This window comes from Schistocerca gregaria, chromosome 4 (genome assembly GCF_023897955.1).
Source record: "Schistocerca gregaria isolate iqSchGreg1 chromosome 4, iqSchGreg1.2, whole genome shotgun sequence".
In the NCBI taxonomy this organism is placed as follows: Eukaryota; Metazoa; Arthropoda; class Insecta; order Orthoptera; family Acrididae; genus Schistocerca; species Schistocerca gregaria.
In genome coordinates, this window is record NC_064923.1 from 499,581,011 (window position 1) to 499,605,695 (window position 24,685).

General features: G+C 40.7%; 1 protein-coding gene across 1 annotated transcript in view; it reads left to right on the forward strand.

The window, feature by feature from the left end:
- LOC126267369 (methylosome protein 50-like) overlaps nucleotides 1-24,685 on the forward strand; it is a 48,851-nt gene that overhangs the window by 16,437 nt on the left and 7,729 nt on the right. The window contains exon 6 of the mRNA XM_049972548.1: nucleotides 20,990-21,067. Coding sequence (XP_049828505.1) covers nucleotides 20,990-21,067 — 78 coding nt within the window. The remainder of the gene's footprint in view (nucleotides 1-20,989; nucleotides 21,068-24,685) is intronic.

Genomic DNA, 24,685 nt, shown 5'->3' on the forward strand with positions numbered 1-24,685 from the left:
AAGGCAGAAAAGATGTTGGAAACTATAATCCTACTCAGAGTACAGTTGTGATAAATTCGGCAGTGTCTGCTATAACCTCGACCATCAGTTCCCCGGTATGTGTTACGTTGTTTTTTGTGCATAGCAAGTGCAGTGCGAAAATTGGTATGGTGCCCAAGTGCTAGGAACACAGTGTTGGGTCTCACAAAGGAATGGTCCAATAACACATGTTGAAACCTACCCTGAAGTCTTTTACAAAATTTTTGTTGCTAAGAGGCACTGCAAGTACTGAAAAATACCTGAAAATTTCCAAATTTGTAGTGCACCAGGTGTTGGTAGAAATGTACACCCCTGGTGGTGCTGCAGCTTCTCTCTCTCTCTCTCTCTCTCTCTCTCTCTCTCTCTCTCTCTCTAGGTCGACAGTACATTTGTATAACATCTGTTACAAATTATCAGTTGCTTTTTTGCAGCATTGGTAAGTATTGACCATACAGGTAAAGTTGAATTAAAATTTGTGCTTTCATAAGGCATACGTGCTAATAGTACCTCTTTATTGTCCCTTCCAGTTTCACTGTAGTGTGAAATCAAATTAATGTTCTCAATTTAGGAGTGGTGAAATATGAAAAACGTGGTTTCCAACTGAAATCGCCTACTTCTTTTGAGGATGTACATATGTGTCATTCGTTAGTTGATTTCCTTGACATTCATTCGAATGATTTGGACATTTTGTTTGAAATTGTGTATACAGTAGAAGAAATGGCAAATAACTGTGAAGATTCCAATAATTGTGGCTCAGATGTCAGCTGTGCCAGTAACAGTTCTGAAGAAAAATACCTTCCAAGCCTAAACAAAAATACAGTAACAGCTTTCAGCTACAAAGAAAAGGCAGTGAAATATTGGTTAAACAAAGGAGGGAAAAAATGCTTTGTTACAGTGTGCAAAGGCGTTTTTGTTTTGTAAAATCGGCACATGAACTGTAAAAACGGAAGAATGAATTACATGAAGTAAGAAATATGTGCCAAATGGAAACCCGAAACAATCTGAATGAAAGCAGTTTGAAAGATTTAGAACTGTTCGTGAGAGGCTATGGACTGTTGCCAATGGAAATATAGAAGACTGGGCCTTCCGAATTGCTTGCAGCATGAACATTGCTAATTTCCGGGCTTCATTGACCTGGCTTCGCAGGTTCAAGAAATTGTGCAGAATAGGAAGTAACAAAATTACCAAGTTTGTCATGTAAACATGTAGAACACCTGTCAGGGACAGACAATGCTATAGATCAATTCATAGCCGATAGTAAGACGAAACTTACTGTTATTCCCCCAACTGCTGTTTACAATGCTGATCAGTCAACTTTCATGAAAGAACTACGTGCACACTGTACTTTTATCATTGCAGGGTGGAAAGAGTCGGTTGTCCAATCTATGAATGCAATGATACATTCATGTAGGATAATGCCAGTGATAAGTATGAGTGGTTTTCTGTTTCCGCAGCTGTCTGCAAGAACTGCAGGGCAAATTAGGAGCAAAATTTTAAAAAAAATGGACTGTTTAGTTGCAAATATATTGTAATCAACTCATCAAAATCTGGAAAAGTGGGAAGGAATAATTTCCAACGTTTTGGTTGGAACGTATTCCTACCAGCTGCAGAATCTAATTCATTTCTTTTGTTGGAATCTTGGTCTGGACATGACATGTCTGTTTTTGTGGAGGACAATGAAAAATCTAGGTGTAATGTGGATTCTGCCTGGAACTACTAGTGCGATAAAGCACTTTTTTGACAGTGGAAAGCATTTTTCAGGAAATTCAGGCATCGTATTTTCCGACATGTCTCTCATTTCAGGTTTATCAGTGGAACAGTATTCTTAATCTCCAGTCATTTGCACATTACCAGTTTTCTTCACCATGCCTAATGAATTTATTTGATCAAGTATGCCTGGTATGCAGTGCAATATGCAGAACAATGTTTGGGACCATTTCTGACTCAATTCCAGTTCTGTATAAGTCAAACTAGTGGTTACTGCGAAGTGTCAGACTGCATCAATTTTTCCTTTGTCCAATGTGCCTGGTCGAAGAAAACTGTTTGTTTTTGTCATTTAATAGACACTTCCCATTTTTGTGACAACTTCAGGATAGTCAAATGTACAACATTCAAACATCATTATAAGGAAGGTCATACAGGAATTGTTATAAAATGTAGTACTGCAAGACGAATTTCATTTCAACAAATTAATTCCTCATGGCTGGAAGTCATCTGTGACATCAAACATAGCCATGATTTTATTTTCTCAGAATTACATGCACAAGAATTGTGCTGTTGATATGAAGTTATTAAATGTTTGTATGGTTGAAGCCAGATTTTCACCGGAGCAAACGAGCATAAGCAAAAGAGAATTCCACAATACAGTGTTCATAGGCAATGTTCGCTACCTCATGTTCTCTTCCGTTCCTGCTAGTATAAACGATTCTACCCATATATAAACACACGGTAGTGAATTTTCTGCAAATGCTCATGCACATGTTCACTTCCATTCGCTCCATTGTAAACTGGCATGATTTGCTGATTTGCACTCTAAGTGGGCAAGGCGGTACAAACTGCTGTTCTTCGCATGGTAAAAATGTGTAACTTCAACATTTTTTACAAAATACTGGTTGTGCCTCTTAGCAGCTAAAATTTTGGCAGTGCATTTCTTTCATTGTCTTCTTCCTGTGTAAAAAAAAATTCAGCGTAGGTTTCGGCATGTCTTATTTGACCATTCCCTTGTCAGTGCAACTGTGCTGTTTTTTTGTTTGTGTATTATATAGGTTCCTTATGATAAATTTGCACTTAACCACACACTTTGTCAAAGTTTGAGTTTTTGTTCGGAATTGCTGTGTGGTAATTGAATTGGTTGCGTTGTGATTTTCAGGGCAGCGAATAATTTCTGCATCCAACCTAACTGTTCGCTCCAGAACATTTCCTGTTTTATGGTAATAGAGCATATAAAGGCAAATGTCAGCCATCCAGACGGAGCCTAAAATTGACAAGTGATGACACAGGTGCATTCTTGAGTGGAAAACTATGAAAAGAGTAAAAGTTCAGTTTATTCGTTTAACATACAGTGAAATGTCTGAACTGAATGTTTCCTGTCTGGCTGTCGGCCAACCTCCATTCTGGCCTTGTAACCTAGTCCCATGGTTTGTGCAGGAGTTACTGTAGGCACGACAAAATTTACACTCGCTGTGAGCCAATTAGATAATCACTATGCAGCTGAAGTGTAGGACATTATCACTGCGCTACCACAGGAAAAATCATATGCTAAGCTAAAATCGGAGCTGATACGGCAAGTTGCAGCCTGACAAGAGCTCCAGACATTTCAGGTGCTCATAGAAAGAGGACCTAGATCATCTGAAATCCTCACCGTATTTACAGCACCTTCACAGTAAGGTGGATACTAATCATGGTTTCAGATAATTTGCTGTGCACTCTGTGAAGCTGCAGGTTACTGCTGCAAGTTAAGGCAATTATAGCAACTCGGAATGATATCCCATTGGATGTAGTATAGGAACTGGCTGATAGCATGCAAGAAGCAATTGTTCCAGCACAGGTTAGTGCAGTGCTATAGTACCACGGCACCACAGATGCCTGTAGCACATGCCGATTATGATTCCCTTGTGACCAAAGGTCAAGGTACTGTGTGCCCAGCTCAGCAAGTTATTGTCACGAAACAGTTCAGAAGACGACTGCTGCAGGTTCTGCAGCCGACTTCTAGGAGTCGGTCTCCCAGCAGTACCGAATCATCTGGTTGAGAACAGCTCATATGTTGGTACCATTAGTGGTTCAGAGTGCAAGCATGGAAATGTACCACACCATGCAGCTATGTTAAATGCCCACGGAAGGCAGTCCTATAGGTAGCTGGTGGCCCGTCATCATCAAAGTGCCTGTTTATTACTGATTGCAGCTCTGGTTTGAAGTTTCTCATTGATACTGAATCTGACTTGAGCATTCTCCCACGATTTCAGAGACATTGCTGTGGACCATCCACTGCACTCTTAATGGCAGCAAACAGCTCAGCCATAGCTACGAATGGGATGGCTTTGGAAATGAATCTAGGACAAAGAGCGCATGGAACTCCATCGGCTCTTATCTTTTGGCTCTCTACAACCTTCTACCTGATGTGGTAAATGCTCGGCTGGTTGACAGTATCGCCTAACTTGCTGCTGCCAGATTCCACCGCAGTACCACCTGACACGGTGTGAAGGTAGTCTGTGCACAAGGGTGAGTACATCATCCTGCTTACCCTTTACCCAAACATAACCAGGCCGCCAAGCACTTCCGAAACAGATATTGCACATAAAACACATGGACTGCACGTCTCGTGCAGGATGAGACTTCTGGTGCCCGATAGGCTTGGCCATAGCAGAGTAGAATTTGCACCTTTGTGCATGAATGCATTATCAAACCATCCAGCAGTTCATGGTCCTCAGCTTTGCACCTTTGTGCATGAAAAGAATGGGGTTTGGTGCCCTTGAGGAGAGTACCATGCACTAAATGCAAGAATGGTACCTGATCAGATATCTCGTGCCACTGCTGCAAGATTACAACCACACTCTGCATGGCAAAACCCTCTGTAGTTTTCTTTTTACACATAAAGTTCCGTAGGATCAAATTGAGGAGCAAACCTCAAAGGTCATGGAACGTGTCAGCACATAAAATTGACATAAAAGTAATAACAGATGAAAATTAATGTTTACGAACCCGAAAAAAGTCTGTCCATAAGATTAAATAAACGCAGTCAACAATAAAATAAGAATCAGCTTAATTTTTCAAGGAACTCCTTCACAGAATGAGTGACCCATGAGGAAACTCTTAGTTTAGATTTGAAAATGCATGGATTGCTGCGAAGATATTTGAATTAAAGTGGTAGCTCATTGAAAATGGATGCAACAATATACTGCATGCGTTTCTGCACAAGAGTTAAGGAAGTCGATCCAAATGCAGGTTTTCCTGCAGAGTGTTAACTGAGTGAAAACTGCTTATTCTTGGGAATAAGCCAATATTGTTAACAAGAAATGACAATAAGGAATATATATATTCAGAGGCCAATGTCAAAATACCCAGACTCATGAATAGGGATCGACCGGAGGTTAGCGAACTTACACCACTTATTGCCTGAACAGCCTGTTTGAGCCAAAAGTATCCTTTTAGAATGGGAAGAGTTACCCCAAAATAAAATACCGTACAGTATAAGCGAATGAAAATAAGTAGACTAATTTTTGTGTCAAACAATCACTCACTTCAGATACAGTTAAGAGTAGTAAAAATGGTAGTATTAAGTCTGTAAAAAAGATTCTGAACGTGGGATTTCCATGACAGTTTACTGTCTATCTGAACACCTAGAAATTTGAACTCTTGTTTCACTAATCGATTGGCCGTTCTGTGAAATTAAAATGTCAGGTTTTGTTGAATTGTATTAGAAACTGTAAAAACTGAGTCTTTCTGTGATTTAGCATTAGTTTATTTTCTGCTCGCCCTTAAGTCATGAACTGCACTATTTGAAACTGAGCCATTGTTGCACACAACATCCTTTACTTTAGAAATATTTTAGAGTTATCCATAATATTAGAGGGCATTTCATTTATATGAATAAGGAATAGGAGTGGCCCCAACACTGATCCCTGGAACAGCCCCCACTTGGCAGTACCCAACTCAGGCCCAACATCACAGCTGTTCTCAACATTGTGAATAATGACCTTCTGCTGTCTGTTGCTAAAGTAAGAGGTGAACCAATTGTGAGCTACTCCCCTTATTCCGTAATGGTCCAACTTCTGGAGCAATATTTTGTGATGAACAAAACCAAATGCCTTAGTTAAATCAAAAAAATATACCAAGTGATCGAAACTTTTTGTTTAACCCATCCAGTACCTCACAAAGAAGAGAATATAGCATTTTCAGTTGTTTAACAACTTCTAAAGCCGAACTGCACATTTGATAGCAAATTGTGTGATATGAAATGATCAATTGTCCTTACATACACAGCCTTTTGAATAACTTTTGCAAACACTGATGGCATAGAAATAGGTCTAAAATTATCCACATTATCCCTTTCTCCCTTTTTATAAAGTGAATTTACTACTGAGTACTTTAATTGTTCAGGAAACTGACCATTCCTAAAGGAAAAAATTACAAATATTGCTAAATATGGGGCTAATGTGTTCAGCACAGTACTTTAATATTCTGCTAGACACTCCATTATAACCATGAGTCCTTAGTCTTACTGATTTAATTATTGACTCAATCTCCCTCTTTTGTGTACCATAGAGGAGTATTTCAGACATCTCGGAAAGGCATTTGCCAAGAAAGTTATATCATTCCCTGTAGAAACTAAATTTTTATTTAATTCACCAGCAATGCTCAGAAAATGCTTGTTTAATACTGTACATGTATTTGATTTATCAGTAACATAAATATCTTTATTGCGAACTGACTTTATAACGTTGACCTTGTGCTACTGATCACACTTCCTTCTGGCCTTTTGGACTTTTTAAGGGCATTTTAGTGACATTTTGGCTGAGTACTGTGGCACAGACTTGACAGTTTTGTAGATTTGATCCTCCAAGACCTTCCATTATGTGTCTTGTATCTATATGATGTGCAAGTGTTCTGAGCTGACAAGGAGCAACACTACAAACACTGGCAAGCAGGTATTAGTCACCTGGAAAATTACAGTGTTGTCTTCAACACTGCCAAGGGCAGTTTTCAGACTGCCAGAAATCACCTTTTTTGGGGCACTAGATCACGTCATCCGGTTTCCTGCCTTGAATAGCAATAGTAGGTGCCATAATGCGCATGTCAGAGTCCTCTTCCATGAAAGAATTATGCAGATTCTTAGGTATGTTAAATATCTGTGGCTGTCACTTGTTGCTCACTGCCGAATTGCAGGAACTGCTGACACCAGCCCTCGCAGGAGCAAAGAGGAAAGACAGTTGTCTGATACAGTGGACAGAGGTGGACAGAGGAGATGAACACAATCTTTGACAACATCAAACAGAATATTGCTAATGAAACACTGCTTGCACATCTGAATCTGCATAACTCTTAGCTTTGGTTGTTGATGCGAGTCAAACTTACTGCCACAGCGTGTCAACACTACATGAAGTGCCTGGCAGGTGTTAGCTTTCTTTTCAAGGAAGCTATCACTATCGCAAATGAAATGGAGCACTTCATCAACTAGTTGTTGGCAGTATATGAAGCTGTTAAACACTTCCGCCCACAGTTAAGGCTTGTGTGTTTACTGTCTTTACTCATTGTAAGCCCTTATTCCATGCATTCAGATGGAACAGCACAACTTGACCCCTCACTCTTGTTCAATTGGCTGGAGTTTCACCCAGTTTTGCACAGATATTAACCACGTATTTGCCTTAGACAATATTGTAGCAGACTGCCTATCACGTGTCGGCTGTGTGACAAGCCATATAGATTTTACAGTACTTACGTAGGCACAGCAAGCTGGTGATGAACTTCATGCACTCATAGAAGATGCCAGTTCATCACTCCAGCTGCAGTTGTTGGACATTCCTGGGACAGAGTTGAAACTATACTACAGCGTCTCCAAAGGACGACCTCATACGTTCCCTTTACTAGCGTTCCCCAAGCAAGCGTTTGATCAAAATCACGATTTAGGTCATCCAGGAGTATGACCGACCTCCAGTCTCTCGTCTTTGATATCGTGGGGCCACTGCTACCCTTAAATGGCAACAGATATCCATTCTCAATGATTGATTGGTATACATACTGGCCAGAAGCAGTTACCCTAGATAATATTACAGCTGAGCTAGCCTCTGCTTCTGCCTCTACCTTGTTAGCTAGGTTCAGTTGTCCTCAGAATCACTATTGATTGGAGATGAGAATTTGAATCAGAACTGTCCAGTTATCTTGCCAAGTTATGCGGGTATAAGCATCACGAGGCTATGAGCTGCCACCTGGCCAGTAATGGGATGCTGGAGCCTTGGCACCGTTTTTTGAGGGAGAAATTATGTACTGACACGTCTTGGACAACTGCCTTGTCATTCATTCTCTTGGGCACAAGGACAGCGTACAAAATAGACATAGAGTAAATTTGTTGATACAAACACTCTCTGTATCCAACAGGACCAAATGGAACTCTTGTGCCAGCTTCATGAACATATAGCATGAGCTCATTCATTGCAAGCTTCTCAACATGGCACGCCTTATTTTTGCATACTCCATGACTTAGAAATGTGCACACATGTCATGCTATGCATGGCAGGAGTGAAGGCACCATCACAGACACCTTACAGGTATTTTGTAGAATGGACAGTCTATGGTCTAAGTTAGTAGGGTGTGTGGCAGTGCCACTTGCTTTTATTTCTTCATTTGTTGTCCTCAGTGTCAGTGTACTGACCGAAAAATGGGTGTTGTGGATTCAGACACTGACTACTTTAAATGATGTAGCCGACATATGCACAGTTATGTTTTACAGTACTCTTTCACCATTCACAACCCCCTAATAATACATTTATATGGCCAGTGCACTATTATTTAACTTTTGGTAAGCATCATTAATAGTTAGCAGGTGAAACTTCACATACTGCTACAATAGGTTCTTGTTGAACATCTACGAGCAGTAAAACCTAACCACAAAGTTCATTTCTTGAAGAATAATTAGGTACATTTGGAGCAGGCACCGTCATTTGGTTTTTACACATGCCCTAATTGTTTAACACTTATTTCACAGTTAAATTGAAGCATTCTTGTTGTTCTAACCAGCACAGGCTACTTTTCTAGAGATTCTGCCTTGGACTGACTGACTGACTGACTGACTGACTGACTGACTGACTGACTGACTGACTGACTGACTGACTGACTGACTGACTGACTGACTGACTGACTGACTGACTGACTGACTGACTGACTGACTGACTGACTGACCAAAAATTGGGCCCATATTAGGTGCTGAAACTACAGTGTTCGGAGTTTAATTTACAGGAGTTACAACTAAAATTTAACTCATTAAATCAACTGAATATGCCAAATTGCGTCTTTTTAACAGCTTCTTCTACTACAAGAGTTAGGCCAAATTATTTGTTTAAATCGTGAAATTAACAAATATCATTACTCAATACTTTGACAAAACTGTTAATTACTTTGGAATTAATTCAGGGCTGGTTTTGCTAACATATTTTCGATTAGAGCCAAATAGACTTCTAAATGTTTACAATTACAAAATTTATTTGTTTATATGTCAACAATATAATTTATGTTGCGAAACAGTTACTGATTTCACCCTATAACAAAAGTTACTAACTAGGAATAGTCCAAATAAAGTAGAAAATCAATTACATACATAAAACTAAGCAAAAAATTAATCTGTTTTTATAATCCTTAAAACTGAGGGTCAACCTTTCTCTATTATGAAAATGCAGATTATATTCATGTATGTTAATGGTGACTAGTTAAAATTGAAGGAAAAAAATTAGAGGCAGATGGCAAACCAAGAGGGGAATTAAAATTATCCCAGCTTGCTTCATCACAGGTGAAGCCAGCATTCCTACTCCACAGTGCAGGACCTTCCACAGCCAATCAGGGGCAGCTGTTGCCTCCAGTGCAGACAACCAGTTTGTTGCTGCAAGCACAACCTCAACTACCAGCACAGATGACTCACTCTGGACACAGAGTACACTTCCCCACACACACTCCACTTCCGCTGAGGGGCTGACGTAATGACTACTTCAGCAGTATCTGCTATCCCAGTGACCAGCCGTTTTGGGGCACATAGGGCAAGCTTATGTTCTGAGTTGTGCACAGAGCAAGTGGAGCATGGAAGTTAATTAGTGTGATGTCAGGCTGCTAAGAGTGCTGTGTTGTCTTTGTGCAGCTGTACTGTTCTTTGGTGGTTGTTTTATTATAGGCACTCCATGTTTTATCGCAGACACTTGGTTCCTTATGAGACATTCACACTTACCCACATGATTATTTTCTGTCCCAAACTTTTCAAGTTTTGGTTCAGAATTGCTGTGATGATCAAATATTTTGTGCTGTGAGTTTCAAGACAGTAAATAATTTGTGTCCAATATACTTCCCCCGAACAATACCTGTTTATGTTAACAGAACATATAAAGGCAAAAGCAGGCCAGCCAAGTTGAGCCGAAAACACATGGTTTGTTTTAACAAATGAATTTAAATATTTTTCTCCTGCATAGAATTAGTCACCCAGTAGTTGGAAGACTATTGGAAATTTAATTGCAGGGCTTGTTGGAGAAGAGGAACAATTAAAAAGGATAATCAGGAAGAGAGTATTGCCTTTGATGTTCATTCGAATAAAAATAAAAGAAAGGACGTAATTGTGAATGGATGTCAAAATTTTGCAAGAAGCATGAGAAGGAAGAATTTGCTAAGTGTACAATAAAAATGAGCACAGTAGATGTGGTACTTTAAAAATAAAAATTTAGGTAACAAAACGAAGGCCTTTCAAACCCTGTCCTCTCTTCAAAAGGACAAACCATGAATAAATTTGTTATTGCAATGACAGACAACCCAAAAGTAGCAGTCTTAGTGAAGCATTAGAAAGTGTCAATCAAAATCCTGTACTGAATAGGACAAGAAGGGAGTCACTACATTTATTGGATATGAATGAAATAGAATTCAGAAAAGAAGTGGGCCAAGTTAACAAATATGAAGGACTATGATAGTGTCATGAAAGTTGCCAAACAAGAAAAATAGTGGCAACAGGAAATTTCACAAGTGAAAGCTGTGTTCTCAAGGGTGTAATGTTTGTTGGTTAACTATGTAAAAATCTGATGTCTTACAGACATTATTGAAAAATATTGCATAATTGTTTTTAGTAAATATTCCTTTCACGTCTATACATATGACATTTTAAAAGGACAAAATGTGAAAATTAAACCAGGAATGCCATCACTACTAACAAGTGAAGGATGAGAATGGCACACCACCAAGAGAATGTGTGATGGAGATCCAAATAGTTGAAGTTTGACAGAAACACTGTGTGAAACTTGTGCGAGAGCTAAGCTATCAAGAGAGCCATTTCCTGCTGTGAGACAGCAACAAGACCATTTGAAATAATAGATGTTGATACCTGTGGGGAGATCCCCCTAACATTTAGTGGATGCAGATTCTACACGACAGTATTAAATGATTTCATTCATTTTTGTGTAGCAAATCTTGTAAGATGTATGTCAGTGGGTATAGTGTTCATAAGAAAAAGTGTTAGAAAGTGGAAAAATCAGTCAGTCTGTGTCAAAAAGAAGACATGATGATATAGGTGGTGAATACACGTGTCATGAGTTTAAGAATTGCTGTGAAGGAAAAGGAATGTACTATAGTTCTTACACTAAAAGAGAAAGTAGAGACTAAATCTGACAATGAACAAGGCCAGAGCTATGATTGTGGTCAGCAAACTGACCAGAGGGCTACAGGGAGAAGTAGTGCACACAGCTACACATTTATTCGATAGCTCAGCTATCAAAGTAAACCTACAGAACAGTGGGAGGCCAGGTCTGTCAAGAATTAAAACTGTTGTATCTTGAGTTTTTGCTAAAAATTTAGACCACTTCTAGAAACTAGATGAAAGAACACTTCCAGAAACTACCCAAGTGCCAAAGGAACTGGAATAGGCATTCATATTCAAATACAGAGATTTGTGAACAGGCAGGATACAGCACTGTGGCCGGCAAAACTCATCTAAGAAAAGTTCCTAGTGCAGTTGTTAGATTGGTTCTGCTGCTACACTGGCAGGTTATCAAGATTTGAATGAGTTTGAATGTGGTGTTAAAGTCGGTGCACGAGTGTTGGGATATAGAATCTCAGAGGTAGTGATAAAGTGGGGATTTTCCCATTTGACCATTTACGAGTGTACCGTGACTATCACGAATCTGGTAAAAAGTCACATCTCGCACATCGATGTGGCCGTAAAAAGATCATACAGGAATGGGACAAATAACAACTGAAGAATCGTTCAACATGACAGAAGTGCAACCTTTCCACAAATTGCTGCAGATTAAATTCTGGGCTGTTAACTAATGTCAATGTGTGAACCATTCAACGAATCCTCATCGATGGGTGGGGGGAGGGAGGGGGGGGGGGGTTTGGAGCCGAAGGCCCACTGATGTACCTTCGATGACTGCAAGACACAATGTTTGATGCCTCGTGTGGGCTCGTCAACACCAACATTGAACTGTTGTTGACTGGAAATACGTTGACCGGTCGGACGAGTTTCATTTTAAATTATATCAAGCGGATTGACGGGTATGGGTACAGAGACAACCTGATGAATCAGTGGACCTGCATGTCAGCAGGGGACTATTCAAGCTGGTGGAGGATCTTTAATCTACATCTACATGGATACTCTGCAAATCACATTTAAGTGCCTGGCAGAGGGTTCATCGAACCACCTTAACAATTCTCTATTATTCCGATCTCATATAGTGCGCGGAAAGAATTAATACCTATATCTTCTAGTACGAGCTCTGATTTCCCTTATTTTATTGTGGTGATCAGTCCTCCCTGTGTAGGTCGGTGTCAACAAAATATTTTCATGTTAAGAGGAGAAAGTTGATGATTGGAAATTCGTGAGATTCCGTCGAAACGAAAATGCCTTTTTAAGTGTCCTGCCAATAAGACGCAGTCTATGGTTAGCCTTCCCCACAACATTTTCTATGCGTTCCTTCTAATTTAAGTTGTCTGTAATTGTAATACCTAGATACACTCCTGGAAATGGAAAAAAGAACACATTGACACCGGTGTGTCAGACCCACCATACTAGCTCTGGACACCGCGAGAGGGCTGTACAAGCAATGATCACACGCACGGCACAGCGGACACACCAGGAACCGCGGTGTTGGCCGTCGAATGGCGCTAGCTGCGCAGCATTTGTGCACCGCCGCCATCAGTGTCAGCCAGTTTGCCGTGGCATACGGAGCTCCATCGCAGTCTTTAACACTGGTAGCATGCCGCGACAGCGTGGACGTGAACCGTATGTGCAGTTGACGGACTTTGAGCGAGGGCGTATAGTGGGCATGCGGGAGACCGGGTGGACGTACCGCCGAATTGCTCAACACGTGGGGCGTGAGGTCTCCACAGTACATCGATGTTGTCGCCAGTGGTCGGCGGAAGGTGCACGTGCCCGTCGACCTGGGACCGGACCGCAGCGACGCACGGATGCACGCCAAGACCGTAGGATCCTACGCAGTGCCGTAGGGGACCGCACCGCCACTTCCCAGCAAATTAGGGACACTGTTGCTCCTGGGGTATCGGCGAGGACCATTCGCAACCGTCTCCATGAAGCTGGGCTACGGTCCCGCACACCGTTAGGCCGTCTACCGCTCACGCCCCAACATCGTGCAGTCCGCCTCCAGTGGTGTCGCGACAGGCGTGAATGGAGGGACGAATGGAGACGTGTCGTCTTCAGCGATGAGTCGCTTCTGCCTTGGTGCCAATGATGGTCGTATGCGTGTTTGGCGCCGTGCAGGTGAGCGCCACAATCAGGACTGCATTCGACCGAGGCACACAGGGCCAACACCCGGCATCATGGTGTGGGGAGCGATCTCCTACATTGGCCGTAAACCTCTGGTGATCGTCGAGGGGACACTGAATAGTGCACGGTACATCCAAACCGTCATCGAACCCATCGTTCTACCATTCCTAGACCGGCAAGGGAACTTGCTGTTCCAAGAGGACAATGCACGTCCGCATGTATCCCGTGCCACCCAACGTGCTCTAGAAGGTGTAAGTCAACTACCCTGGCCAGCAAGATCTCCAGATCTGTCCCCCATTGAGCATGTTTGGGACTGGATGAAGTGTCGTCTCACGCGGTCTGCACGTCCAGCATGAACGCTGGTCCAACTGAGGTGCCAGGTGGAAATGGCATGGCAAGCCGTTCCACAGGACTACATCCAGCATCTCTACGATCGTCTCCATGGGAGAATAGCAGCCTGCATTGCTGCGAAAGGTGGATATACACTGTACTAGTGCCGACATTGTGCATGCTCTGTTGCCTGTGTCTATGTGCCTGTGGTTCTGTCAGTGTGATCATGTGATGTATCTGACCCCAGGAATGTGCCAATAAAGTTTCCCCTTCCTGGGACAATGAATTCACGGTGTTCTTATTTCAATTTCCAGAAGTGTATTTAGTTGAATTTATGGCTTTTAGATTAGACTGATTTATCATGTAACTGAATTTTAACAAGTTCCTTTTAACACCGTTCAGATGTCTTTTCTAAATAGTTTTTCAGTTTGTCTTGATCTTCTGATGACTTTTAGTCAATAAATGACAGCGTAATCTGCAAACAACCGAAGACGGCTGCTCAGATTGTCTCCCAAATATAAGGAGCAGCAAAGGGTCTATAACACTCCCTTGGGGAACACCAGAAATCACTTCTGTTTTACTTGATGACTTTGTCAGTTACTACGAACTGCGACCTCTCTGACAGGAAATCAGAAATCCAGTCACATAACCGAGATGATATTCCATAAGCACACAATTTCACTGTGAGCTGCTTGTGTGGTACAGTGTCGAAAGCCTTCCGGAAATCCAGAAATACGGAATCGATCTGAAATCCCTTGTCAGTAGCACTCAACACTTAATGTGAATAAAAAGCTAGTTGCGTTTCACAGGAATGATGTTTTCTAAACCCATGTTGATTGTGTGTTAGTAGACTGTTTTCTTTGAGGTAATTCATAATGTTTGAACACACTATATGTTCAAAATCCTGCTCCATATTGATGTTAACGAAATGGGTCTGTAATTTAGATTTGGTATAAATCTCTCAATTGCTGCCGATACTATTTCTTTGAATTTAAGCCACTTATATTATTAATTTGGAATGAGTGGAGATTGTCACTCAGGAAGGCGTCAAGTGAATTTTTATGTGCTTTTTTGAATAGTATATTTTTCGCTTATTTTTCAAGGATTTGGGGATTACAATATTCAGTCTCGGTATGACAACCCTGCGTTCACTAATCCCTGAATCAATTTTGATGCTTGTTATTAACTCAGGATTATTTGTTGCTAAGAGGTGTAGTGTTTTTTCACAACCCTTTACTATTTGCGTGTGCTCATGAACTAACTGCTCCGAAATAATTTTCAGAGACTGTGTTTAGCACAATTTTGGATGATATTTGATCCATTAACTCTGGAATTAAACAAGTATTTTTGCCGACATATCGATGGTAAATTAGTCATCACCAAATGTTATTGTACAAGTCGGGTACGTGTTTGAAATCAAACTCAAGTTTTCTTTGAACCTTTCAGCAACTGTATCATCTTCATTGGGAGGTTGGTAAAAGGATCCAATTATTTTATTCCGGTTACCAATAATGACCTCTGCTCATACTAATTCACAGGAAGTATCTACTTCAATTTTGCGACAAGGTAAACTACTTCTGACAGCAACAAACACACCACCACCAATCGTGTTTTTAGCCTATCCTTTCGGAGCTCCATTAGGTTCTGTGCAAAAATTTCGGCTGAGCTTATATGCCCTAATGGTGAGGGGCGTGTGCAGTTGGAGAGATATGGGACATGTAGTAAGTCTATAGAAGACTGACAGGTGACACGAATGCAAACATCCTGTCTGATCAACTGCATTCATTAATGTCCATTTTTGGCTTCTCACGGGCTTGGACAATTCCAGCAGGAGAATGTGACACCCCACATGTCCAGAATTGCTACAGAGTGGCTTCAGGAACACTAAGTTTAAACCTTCCCACTGTCAATCAAACTCAAAGGACTTCAACATATCTGGGATGCCTTGCAATGTGCTGTTTAGAAGAGATGCTCACCCTCTCATACTCTTAACGGATTTATGGGCAACCCTACAGTATTCATGGTGTGAAGTCCCCTCAGCACTACTTCAAATAGTAGAATCCATGCCACATTGTGTTGCAGGACTTCTGCATGCTTGCGGAGATCTTACACGGTATTAGGCAGGTGTACTAGTTTCTTTATCATCTTCCATGTAGATGAAAGAAGTAAATCGTACATTTTTTTTTTATTATATTCTAAATGGTTGCAGACTGTTTGATGCAGAAAGAAGAAAGCAGGTGGAGATGTTGACTTTGAAGAGTGTGACAAAAGAAATTCTACAGAAAAATCTTGTTATTGGTGGAGTATGAAATGATACTACAATAAAGTAAATGAAAATAAAAATAAAAATAGAGACATGAGAAGTAAGTTAATAAGGCAGAGGATGCAATAAAAAGAAAATACAATTTTAGGGATAGATCAAATTTGAAGAAACCTTTAAAATATGATTATGGAACATCATTACCTCAATATGAAAATGTGGTAATGGTCCATATAAAGAAAATGGGATAAGTGTGGAGGCTGGCAAATCCAAAGGAGGCAATAGGAAAGAGAATGACAAGCAAATGACCTTTAAAATCAGAGATGGTGGTTGATGTAAGGCCAGGCTGGTTGTCAATAAGATATGTGGATTTCAAGGAATTATTCAGGCCAGTAATAGATATCTGTTGATGAAGACTGTTGTTTTCTCTGCAGTGGAGAAAAATTTCCGTAGGTGTGTTTGATGTAGTGTTTTTCATGAAGATACCTGAAGAAGACAAAGAAGTTGGAAAAATTGTTTTGAATAAACCTCTGTATATGAATTCCATTTAGATGGAATAAAACTGGAAGATTTCCTAGGTGCAGGACAGATTCAATCAATCAGATTAGCACATATTTAAATATTTAACAAAAGAAATATGTGTAGCTAAGCATGTTGAGAATCATAATAGCAAAAGAATTGAAGAAAACTGAAAACATACTGAAGAAAACTTTAAGTGTCTGTGGTAGAAAATCTAGATGCATACATAGGGATACAAATAGTGAAGACAGAGGATAGAATATTTCTGCATAAAGAACAGTGTGTGGAGGAGGAAATTGGTATAACTGACTGCAAGGTCACAAGACTCCTTTAGTTCCAAAGTGGAATAAAAGCAAAGAAAAATGACGAGGATGAAAATATTTAATTTTTTACTTACCTGTTGTATTTGGAAAGTAAAACTAGATGTCTGCATAGACTCAAAGCCACCATACGGTGCGCGACAGAGGGCACCCAGTACCTGTGTTGGTCATTTCCCTTCCTGTTCCACTTGCAAATAGAGCGGTATGAAAAACAATGTCTGTATGCCTCTGCACAGGCCTTAATTTCTATTACCTTTGTGGTCCTTATGCACGGTGTATGTAGGTGGCAGTAGAATAGTTTGGCAGTCAACTTCAAATACCGTTTCTCTAAATTTTCTCAATAGTGATTCTCAAAAAGGACATTGCTTTCCCTCCAGAGATCACCATTTGAGTTCCTGAAGCATCTCCACAACACTTACATATTTTTTGAACCTACTGCTAAGAAATCTAGCAACCTGCCTATGAATTGAATTGCTTCAATCTCTTCCTTCAGTCCCACCTGGTACGGATCCCAAACAATCGAGCAGTACTTAATAGGTTACACCAGTGACACACACACACACACACACACACACACACACACACACACACACACACACACACACACACACACACACACACACACACACACACACACACACACACACTGTCTCCATTACAGGTGAACCACTGTCTTCTAAAATCCTTCCAGTAGATTGAAGTCGATCATTCGCCTTCCATACCCAGTTCTCAAGTGCTTATTCCATTTCATATCACTCTGTAATATTATGCCCAGGTATTTAAATGGACTGTGTCAAGCAGGACACCAGTAATACTGTATCCCTACTCATCCACATTAACTTAAGTTTTCCACATTTAGAGCTAGCTGCCATTCACCACACCAACTAAAATTTTTGTCTGTTGTCTCGTATTTCCTACAGACACTAAACTTCAACATACAGTACACCACAGCATCGTCAGTGAACATCTGCAGATTGCTGTCCACCCTGCCTGCCAAATCATTTATGTATGTAGGGAAAAGCAGCAGTGTTATCACACTTCCCTGGGGCACTCCTGATTATACCCTTGTCTCTGATGAACGCAACAGGATTGTTGGAGTGCCTGGGGGGAAATGTGATAGGACTGCTGTTGTCTCTATATACATAAATGATTTGGTAGACAGTGGGCAGCAATCTGTGGGAGTTGTTTCACAGAAGACCATCCCCTACCGCTACCCCAAAAAATGCCAAATTCTCAAAAGAACTCTGAGATATCTAAAAGATTCCATGAATTATGCCCTTTTCTACAATAAGAAAGGTGAAGATGACATTATTCATCTATATATCTACTGTTTTTTCTGATAATGCCCAAGACTGAAGGGCGGAAAGAGTCTGATGTATGCATTGTCTATAACGGTGCTCCCGTTAGTTGGTGTTTCAAGAAGCAGTGTAAAATGGTTAATTCATCAACTGAAGAAAAATAAATTTCCGCATCAGAATGCACCAAAGACCCTACTACAAGAGCTACCCGGTGTGAGATTAACTAAAATCTAAAACTTAAGACTATATTTACTGAAACAAACCAGGTATGTGGTAATGGATTTGTCGAAGAGCTGGGGGAAACAGTGTTCACTGCATTTATTTTATTAATTTAGTAATCAGAATAAGAAGCTGAATGTGAGTTACCTGGTGTTTGTCTGTCTGTCTTTGTCTGTCTGTCTTTGTCTGTCTGTCTGTCTTTGTCTGTCTGTCTTTGTCTGTCTGTCTTTGTCTGTCTGTCTTTGTCTGTCTGTCTTTGTCTGTCTGTCTTTGTCTGTCTGTCTTTGTCTGTCTGTCTTTGTCTGTCTGTCTTTGTCTGTCTGTCTTTGTCTGTCTGTCTTTGTCTGTCTGTCTTTGTCTGTCTGTCTTTGTCTGTCTGTCTTTGTCTGTCTGTCTTTGTCTGTCTGTCTTTGTCTGTCTGTCTTTGTCTGTCTGTCTTTGTCTGTCTGTCTTTGTCTGTCTGTCTTTGTCTGTCTGTCTTTGTCTGTCTGTCTTTGTCTGTCTGTCTTTGTCTGTCTGTCTCTGTCTTTGTCTGTCTGTCTCTGTCTTTGTCTGTCTGTCTCTGTCTTTGTCTGTCTGTCTCTGTCTTTGTCTGTCTGTCTCTGTCTTTGTCTGTCTGTCTCTGTCTTTGTCTGTCTCTGTCTCTGTCTTTGTCTGTCTGTCTGTCTCTGTCTGTCTTTGTCTGTCTGTCTGTCTCTGTCTGTCTTTGTCTGTCTGTCTGTCTCTGTCTGTCTTTGTCTGTCTGTCTGTCTCTGTCTGTCTTTGTCTGTCTGTCTGTCTCTGTCTGTCTTTGTCTGTCTGTCTGTCTCTGTCTGTCTTTGTCTGTCTGTCTGTCTCTGTCTGTCTTTGTCTGTCTGTCTGTCTCTGTCTGTCTTTGTCTGTCTGTCTGTCTCTGTCTGTCTTTGTCTGTCTGTCTGTCTCTGTCTGTCTTTGTCTGTCTGTCTGTCTCTGTCTTTGTCTGTCTGTCTGTCTCTGTCTTTGTCTGTCTGTCTGTCTCTGTCTTTGTCTGTCTGTCTGTCTCTGTCTTTGTCTGTCTGTCTGTCTCTGTCTTTGTCTGTCTGTCTGTCTCTGTCTTTGTCTGTCTGTCTGTCTCTGTCTTTGTCTGTCTGTCTGTCTCTGCCTTTGTCTGTCTGTCTGTCTCTGCCTTTGTCTGTCTGTCTGTCTCTGCCTTTGTCTGTCTGTCTGTCTCTGCCTTTGTCTGTCTGTCTGTCTCTGTCTTTGTCTGTCTGTCTGTCTCTGTCTTTGTCTGTCTCTGTCTTTGTCTGTCTCTGTCTTTGTCTGTCTCTGTCTTTGTCTGTCTCTGTCTTTGTCTGTCTCTGTCTTTGTCTGTCTCTGTCTTTGTCTGTCTCTGTCTTTGTCTGTCTCTGTCTTTGTCTGTCTCTGTCTTTGTCTGTCTCTGTCTTTGTCTGTCTCTGTCTTTGTCTGTCTCTGTCTTTGTCTGTCTCTGTCTCTGTCTTTGTCTGTCTCTGTCTTTGTCTGTCTCTGTCTCTGTCTGTCTCTGTCTCTGTCTTTGTCTCTGTCTTTGTCTGTCTCTGTCTCTGTCTTTGTCTCTGTCTTTGTCTGTCTCTGTCTCTGTCTTTGTCTCTGTCTTTGTCTGTCTCTGTCTTTGTCTGTCTGTCTGTCTCTGTCTTTGTCTGTCTGTCTGTCTCTGTCTTTGTCTGTCTGTCTGTCTCTGTCTTTGTCTTTGTCTCTGTCTTTGTCTGTCTCTGTCTTTGTCTTTGTCTCTGTCTTTGTCTTTGTCTCTGTCTTTGTCTTTGTCTCTGTCTTTGTCTGTCTCTGTCTTTGTCTTTGTCTTTGTCTTTGTCTCTGTCTTTGTCTGTCTGTCTGTCTCTGTCTTTGTCTTTGTCTCTGTCTTTGTCTGTCTGTCTGTCTCTGTCTTTGTCTTTGTCTTTGTCTCTGTCTTTGTCTGTCTGTCTCTGTCTTTGTCTCTGTCTTTGTCTGTCTGTCTGTCTCTGTCTTTGTCTCTGTCTTTGTCTGTCTGTCTGTCTCTGTCTTTGTCTCTGTCTTTGTCTGTCTGTCTGTCTCTGTCTTTGTCTCTGTCTTTGTCTGTCTGTCTGTCTCTGTCTTTGTCTCTGTCTTTGTCTGTCTGTCTGTCTCTGTCTTTGTCTCTGTCTTTGTCTGTCTGTCTGTCTCTGTCTTTGTCTGTCTGTCTGTCTCTGTCTCTGTCTGTCGGTCTGTCTTTGTCTGTCTGTCTGTCTCTGTCTGTCTCTGTCTTTGTCTCTGTCTGTGTCTGTCTCTCTGTCTTTCTGTGTCTGTCTCTCTGTCTTTCTGTGTCTGCCTCTCTGCCTCTCTGCCTCTCTGCCTCTCTGCCTCTCTGTCTCTCTGCCTCTGCCTCTCTGCCTCTGTCTGTGTGTCTTGTACAAAGACAGCACTGCAGTAGCTTATATAGTTTAATCAGTGTTTGTTGTATCTTATAATAATCAAAATAGTGAATACATAGAAGTAAAAACATACCAGAATTCACCAATCTTTTCAGTTCTACTTCACGATGCCACATTAGTGAAGATTTCTTTTTATGTAATTATAAGTTGCCTCTGATCAGAATTTGATTTTCTTTTTTTCATAACAGCCATGATCTGTTGGCAGCCTGTGCTGAAAGTACAGAAGTAAAAGTATTCGACTTTAAGAGCGACACGGCAACAGAAATGTAAGTATCTTTACAGAATTTTGGTGTTCCGTTTTATTAAATTTATGACGACTTTGATCAGTTGAGATTTCTTAATTCGGTGCAAAATACAAATTAAGGAAGAGTATTTTAGCTTTAAATGAAGTTAATGATAGATTAGCTAACTGATTAATTTATTACAAGAACTCTTCCACAAAGTAATTGTATCTCTTTGGCATAGTTATTTGTAGTCTCTCTCTCTCTCTCTCTCTCTCTCTCTCTCTCTCTCTCTCTCTCTCTCTCTCTCTTTTTCTTTTTTTTTATTTTATTTTCTTTTTTTTTTCCTCCATAGCTTTATATGCAGCATTTCTTACCATTTAGTTCTCCTATTTGTATTTGGAAGTATGAACATGTGATAGAATTGTGAAATCTGTATTTCGTCTACAAATGATGAAAATGATTATCCGTATCTAATTTTGATGAGTTATTTAAAAATGATTTTTGGCTGTGAAAGGAAGAGATTATAAAAGTTAATGTTTCTAAAATATTCAGAACCATTGTCCCTTGGAGGTCCAATATACATATATATAATGGTTCTGTGAGGAGCTGTGCAGTTTATTTAGACTTCCATGAAAACCACACATAAGAAATGGAAATAAGTATGGTATGCTATGTAATATCTTACCTACCCCATCGTATTTGTTGACAGATCAGTCAATTATTGTAATGCTGATTCTTGGTACCCATTGGGAATGCTTAAGTATTGTGCCCTGTGGACTATTCTGTGACATTTGTGTGTTTTCGTATGGATAATTAAACTGATTCCCTCCTCTCCCAGGGTGCTCAAAACTCATTTGTGAGACTGTTTTTCTAAGACATGTTGACATTTCTTCTTTCTCATGCCGCAATCCCCTCTCCACCCTTTCTTTCCCCCTCACCCCCGCCCAGTTGGTTCAGAAATCACGTTTAGAGCATAGATGTGATAAACATGAAACCCAGAACACTTAACAGTTAAACTGCTATTTCCATACTGCAAGTTTATGCTCTTATTATCCTGCACACGCTTCCCCCATGAGACTAGGGTTAGAACAACCTCGTGTTACCACCTGCTTGATATGAGAGAAAATGATACAGAGGCTCACCGTAGGCTGGCTCCCATATTGACAATACAACTAGTATCAGGACGTCATTTTGGTTAAATTTTGTCGTTGCAACTTTTTTTTCCCCACTCTAGGGTTTGGCCCATTATTTATCTAAATTTTACAGCAGTATGTCATCTGGAAGGGTACTTTCAGTCCAGCGCATCTCGTTCGTGTGGGCACGCGAGCATGTGTACCGGGGTGGGGGGGGTGGCGATTGGAGGGAGAGAGGGGGGGGGGGGGAGAGAGAGAGAGAGAGAGAGAGAGAGAGAGAGAGAGAGAAGCAACTTTATAGCCGGTCTGATGTGGAGAGGTCTTAATGCACCCCATGATGATGCAGATATCTACTTATAATGCTTGAGCTGTGTGGAGTTGATGCCCGTAATTCCTGGGACTACTTGGCTGGATGACTGTAGCTGTGGCTGGGTGCTCTCTTGGGCAAAGCCTTTGATCATGTGACACCAGAGGAGATGATCACTAATGAAACAGATAAAAGTTATACAAACAAATGGCTGTACTGACCTGACCTGACCTCAGCAGACATAGCTAGTAATTGTGATTCAGACATTTATAGCCCTATGACATTGTCATCTCTGACCACTACATGGAATAATAAGGTAAAAGTTGAGGAATTTGACCTAAACTGTTTTCTCAATGTCTACTATGACCCAGAAAAGATGGTGATAGCCCTACAATAACAACACTATAACTCTTTATGGAACAAATTGAGGTCAGTTTTTGAGAAGTAGTTACATCAGAAAATACTAGATAACATCTGTACTTTGCAAACTACCTTATCATGTGTGGAGTAGAGTATTGTGTGTATCACTACATGCGTACACCCAACCCCCTTTGCCCTGCCCCCTTTCCTGTTCCAATCACATACAGTCTGAAGGAAGAAAGATTGTTTGTAATCTTCCATTTGAGCTTGAACCTCACTAATTTAATCCAGAAATATGTTGAAATGGGAGACATACCATCAATATCATCCCCCGTGGCCCTTTCTTGCCTGTCTTAAGAGGCAACTAATAGACGTCTTCTTATTTGGTCACATTTTTACCTTGAGAAGTGGATTAAATCGTGCATCCGCTAAACCAGTTGTGGAAAAAGGCATTCAGTACAGCCGGATGGCTATAGTTAAATGGGTGCTGCACCTAGCACCATGCGTTATGCCCTTTCCACCATAACACCAGCACCTACTCGTTTTGACTGCAGATGCCTCCCCATGTGGCATTCGTGAAGTGTTGCATTACTGAGCAACCAGTTGCCTATGCGTCAAAGGTGCTGACACCCCACTAGAAAGATCTCCTTGCAGATAGAAAAGGAAGCGTTAGTGGTTGTCTTTATCATTAGGAAGTTCCATGTTGACCTATTCGGGGCTAAGTTTATATTAATTACAGACCACACATCACTGGTTGGTTATTTGGATAGCACGCCATTGTTCCAGAATTGACTGGCAACGATCTGTACTGAGTGCTTTTCCACAGCTCTTACAATTAAATCATAAAATACAAACCCACTTCACAACATACTGACACTCCAACTCACTAAGCTGTGGGACCCAACCTGGCCTTTGACCCACAGGAAATCTCATGTTTCCACGTAGCAGGTTGTTTGTCCCTGGACAACTGGGAAATCCGGGAATTGTTTCATCTGGGAGAAAATAGAGAAACCTGGAAAGTTTCTAGAATTTCAGGGATTTTTCTTTTTTTTTTTTTTTAGTTTTTAGTTAAATTTTTTTATAATTTTGACTGGTAAGAACTGATAAATTAACAAAGGATTTTACTATACTGTGCTACTGCAGAATATGACTGCAGCAGTAAAACATAAATGAGGGAAAGGGGGGTTGCAAAGCAAATGTCACTTAAGACGACAAAACACAGTGCACACACAGGTGTCTGCTAACAGGAAAATGTCAAAGGCTTCAGGACGAAGACTGTAAAATACTTCATATCAGTAAACTGCTTCCGATGAGCTGATGTTGCAACTGTTTACATTATGTTCGTTTGAGCAGTTGCCAATGGGTGCATGCGCTGTTGAGTCACGTATGAGCAGTACTTTCTACTTATGTCTGCTTGAAGTGTGGCTCTTAGTTGTACCAGCAGTGGCAACAAGTAGTCAGATGGTACCTGAGAAATTTTTCTGACAAGCCCACGTTGCCAGATTTGTGCAGGTGCAGAACAATCTGAGTTGTAATGAGAAGGGGAGTGGTCTCCATGTGGCCTGTGTTTAAATTTAGTGTTTTTGCTGTTACCTCTTCATTTACAGCTTTCATGACAAATGAAAACAAGAGATTTCTGTGGCTGTGAGCTATTATGTGAATAAAATAGTCACCTAATTACAGAAGGTTAAAACATGTATTTAGTTTCAGTTTTTTTATTTTATTTTGCTTCTGTGTTTTTGGCTGTCGAGCATTAATCACTTTGCAGAACAATGAAGTTATTTTTCAGTTTGCTAAAGAAATTTTGCTTTATTAATCTCTTCTGCAGAGACAGTTAATCTATTTGAAACAAAGTATTTC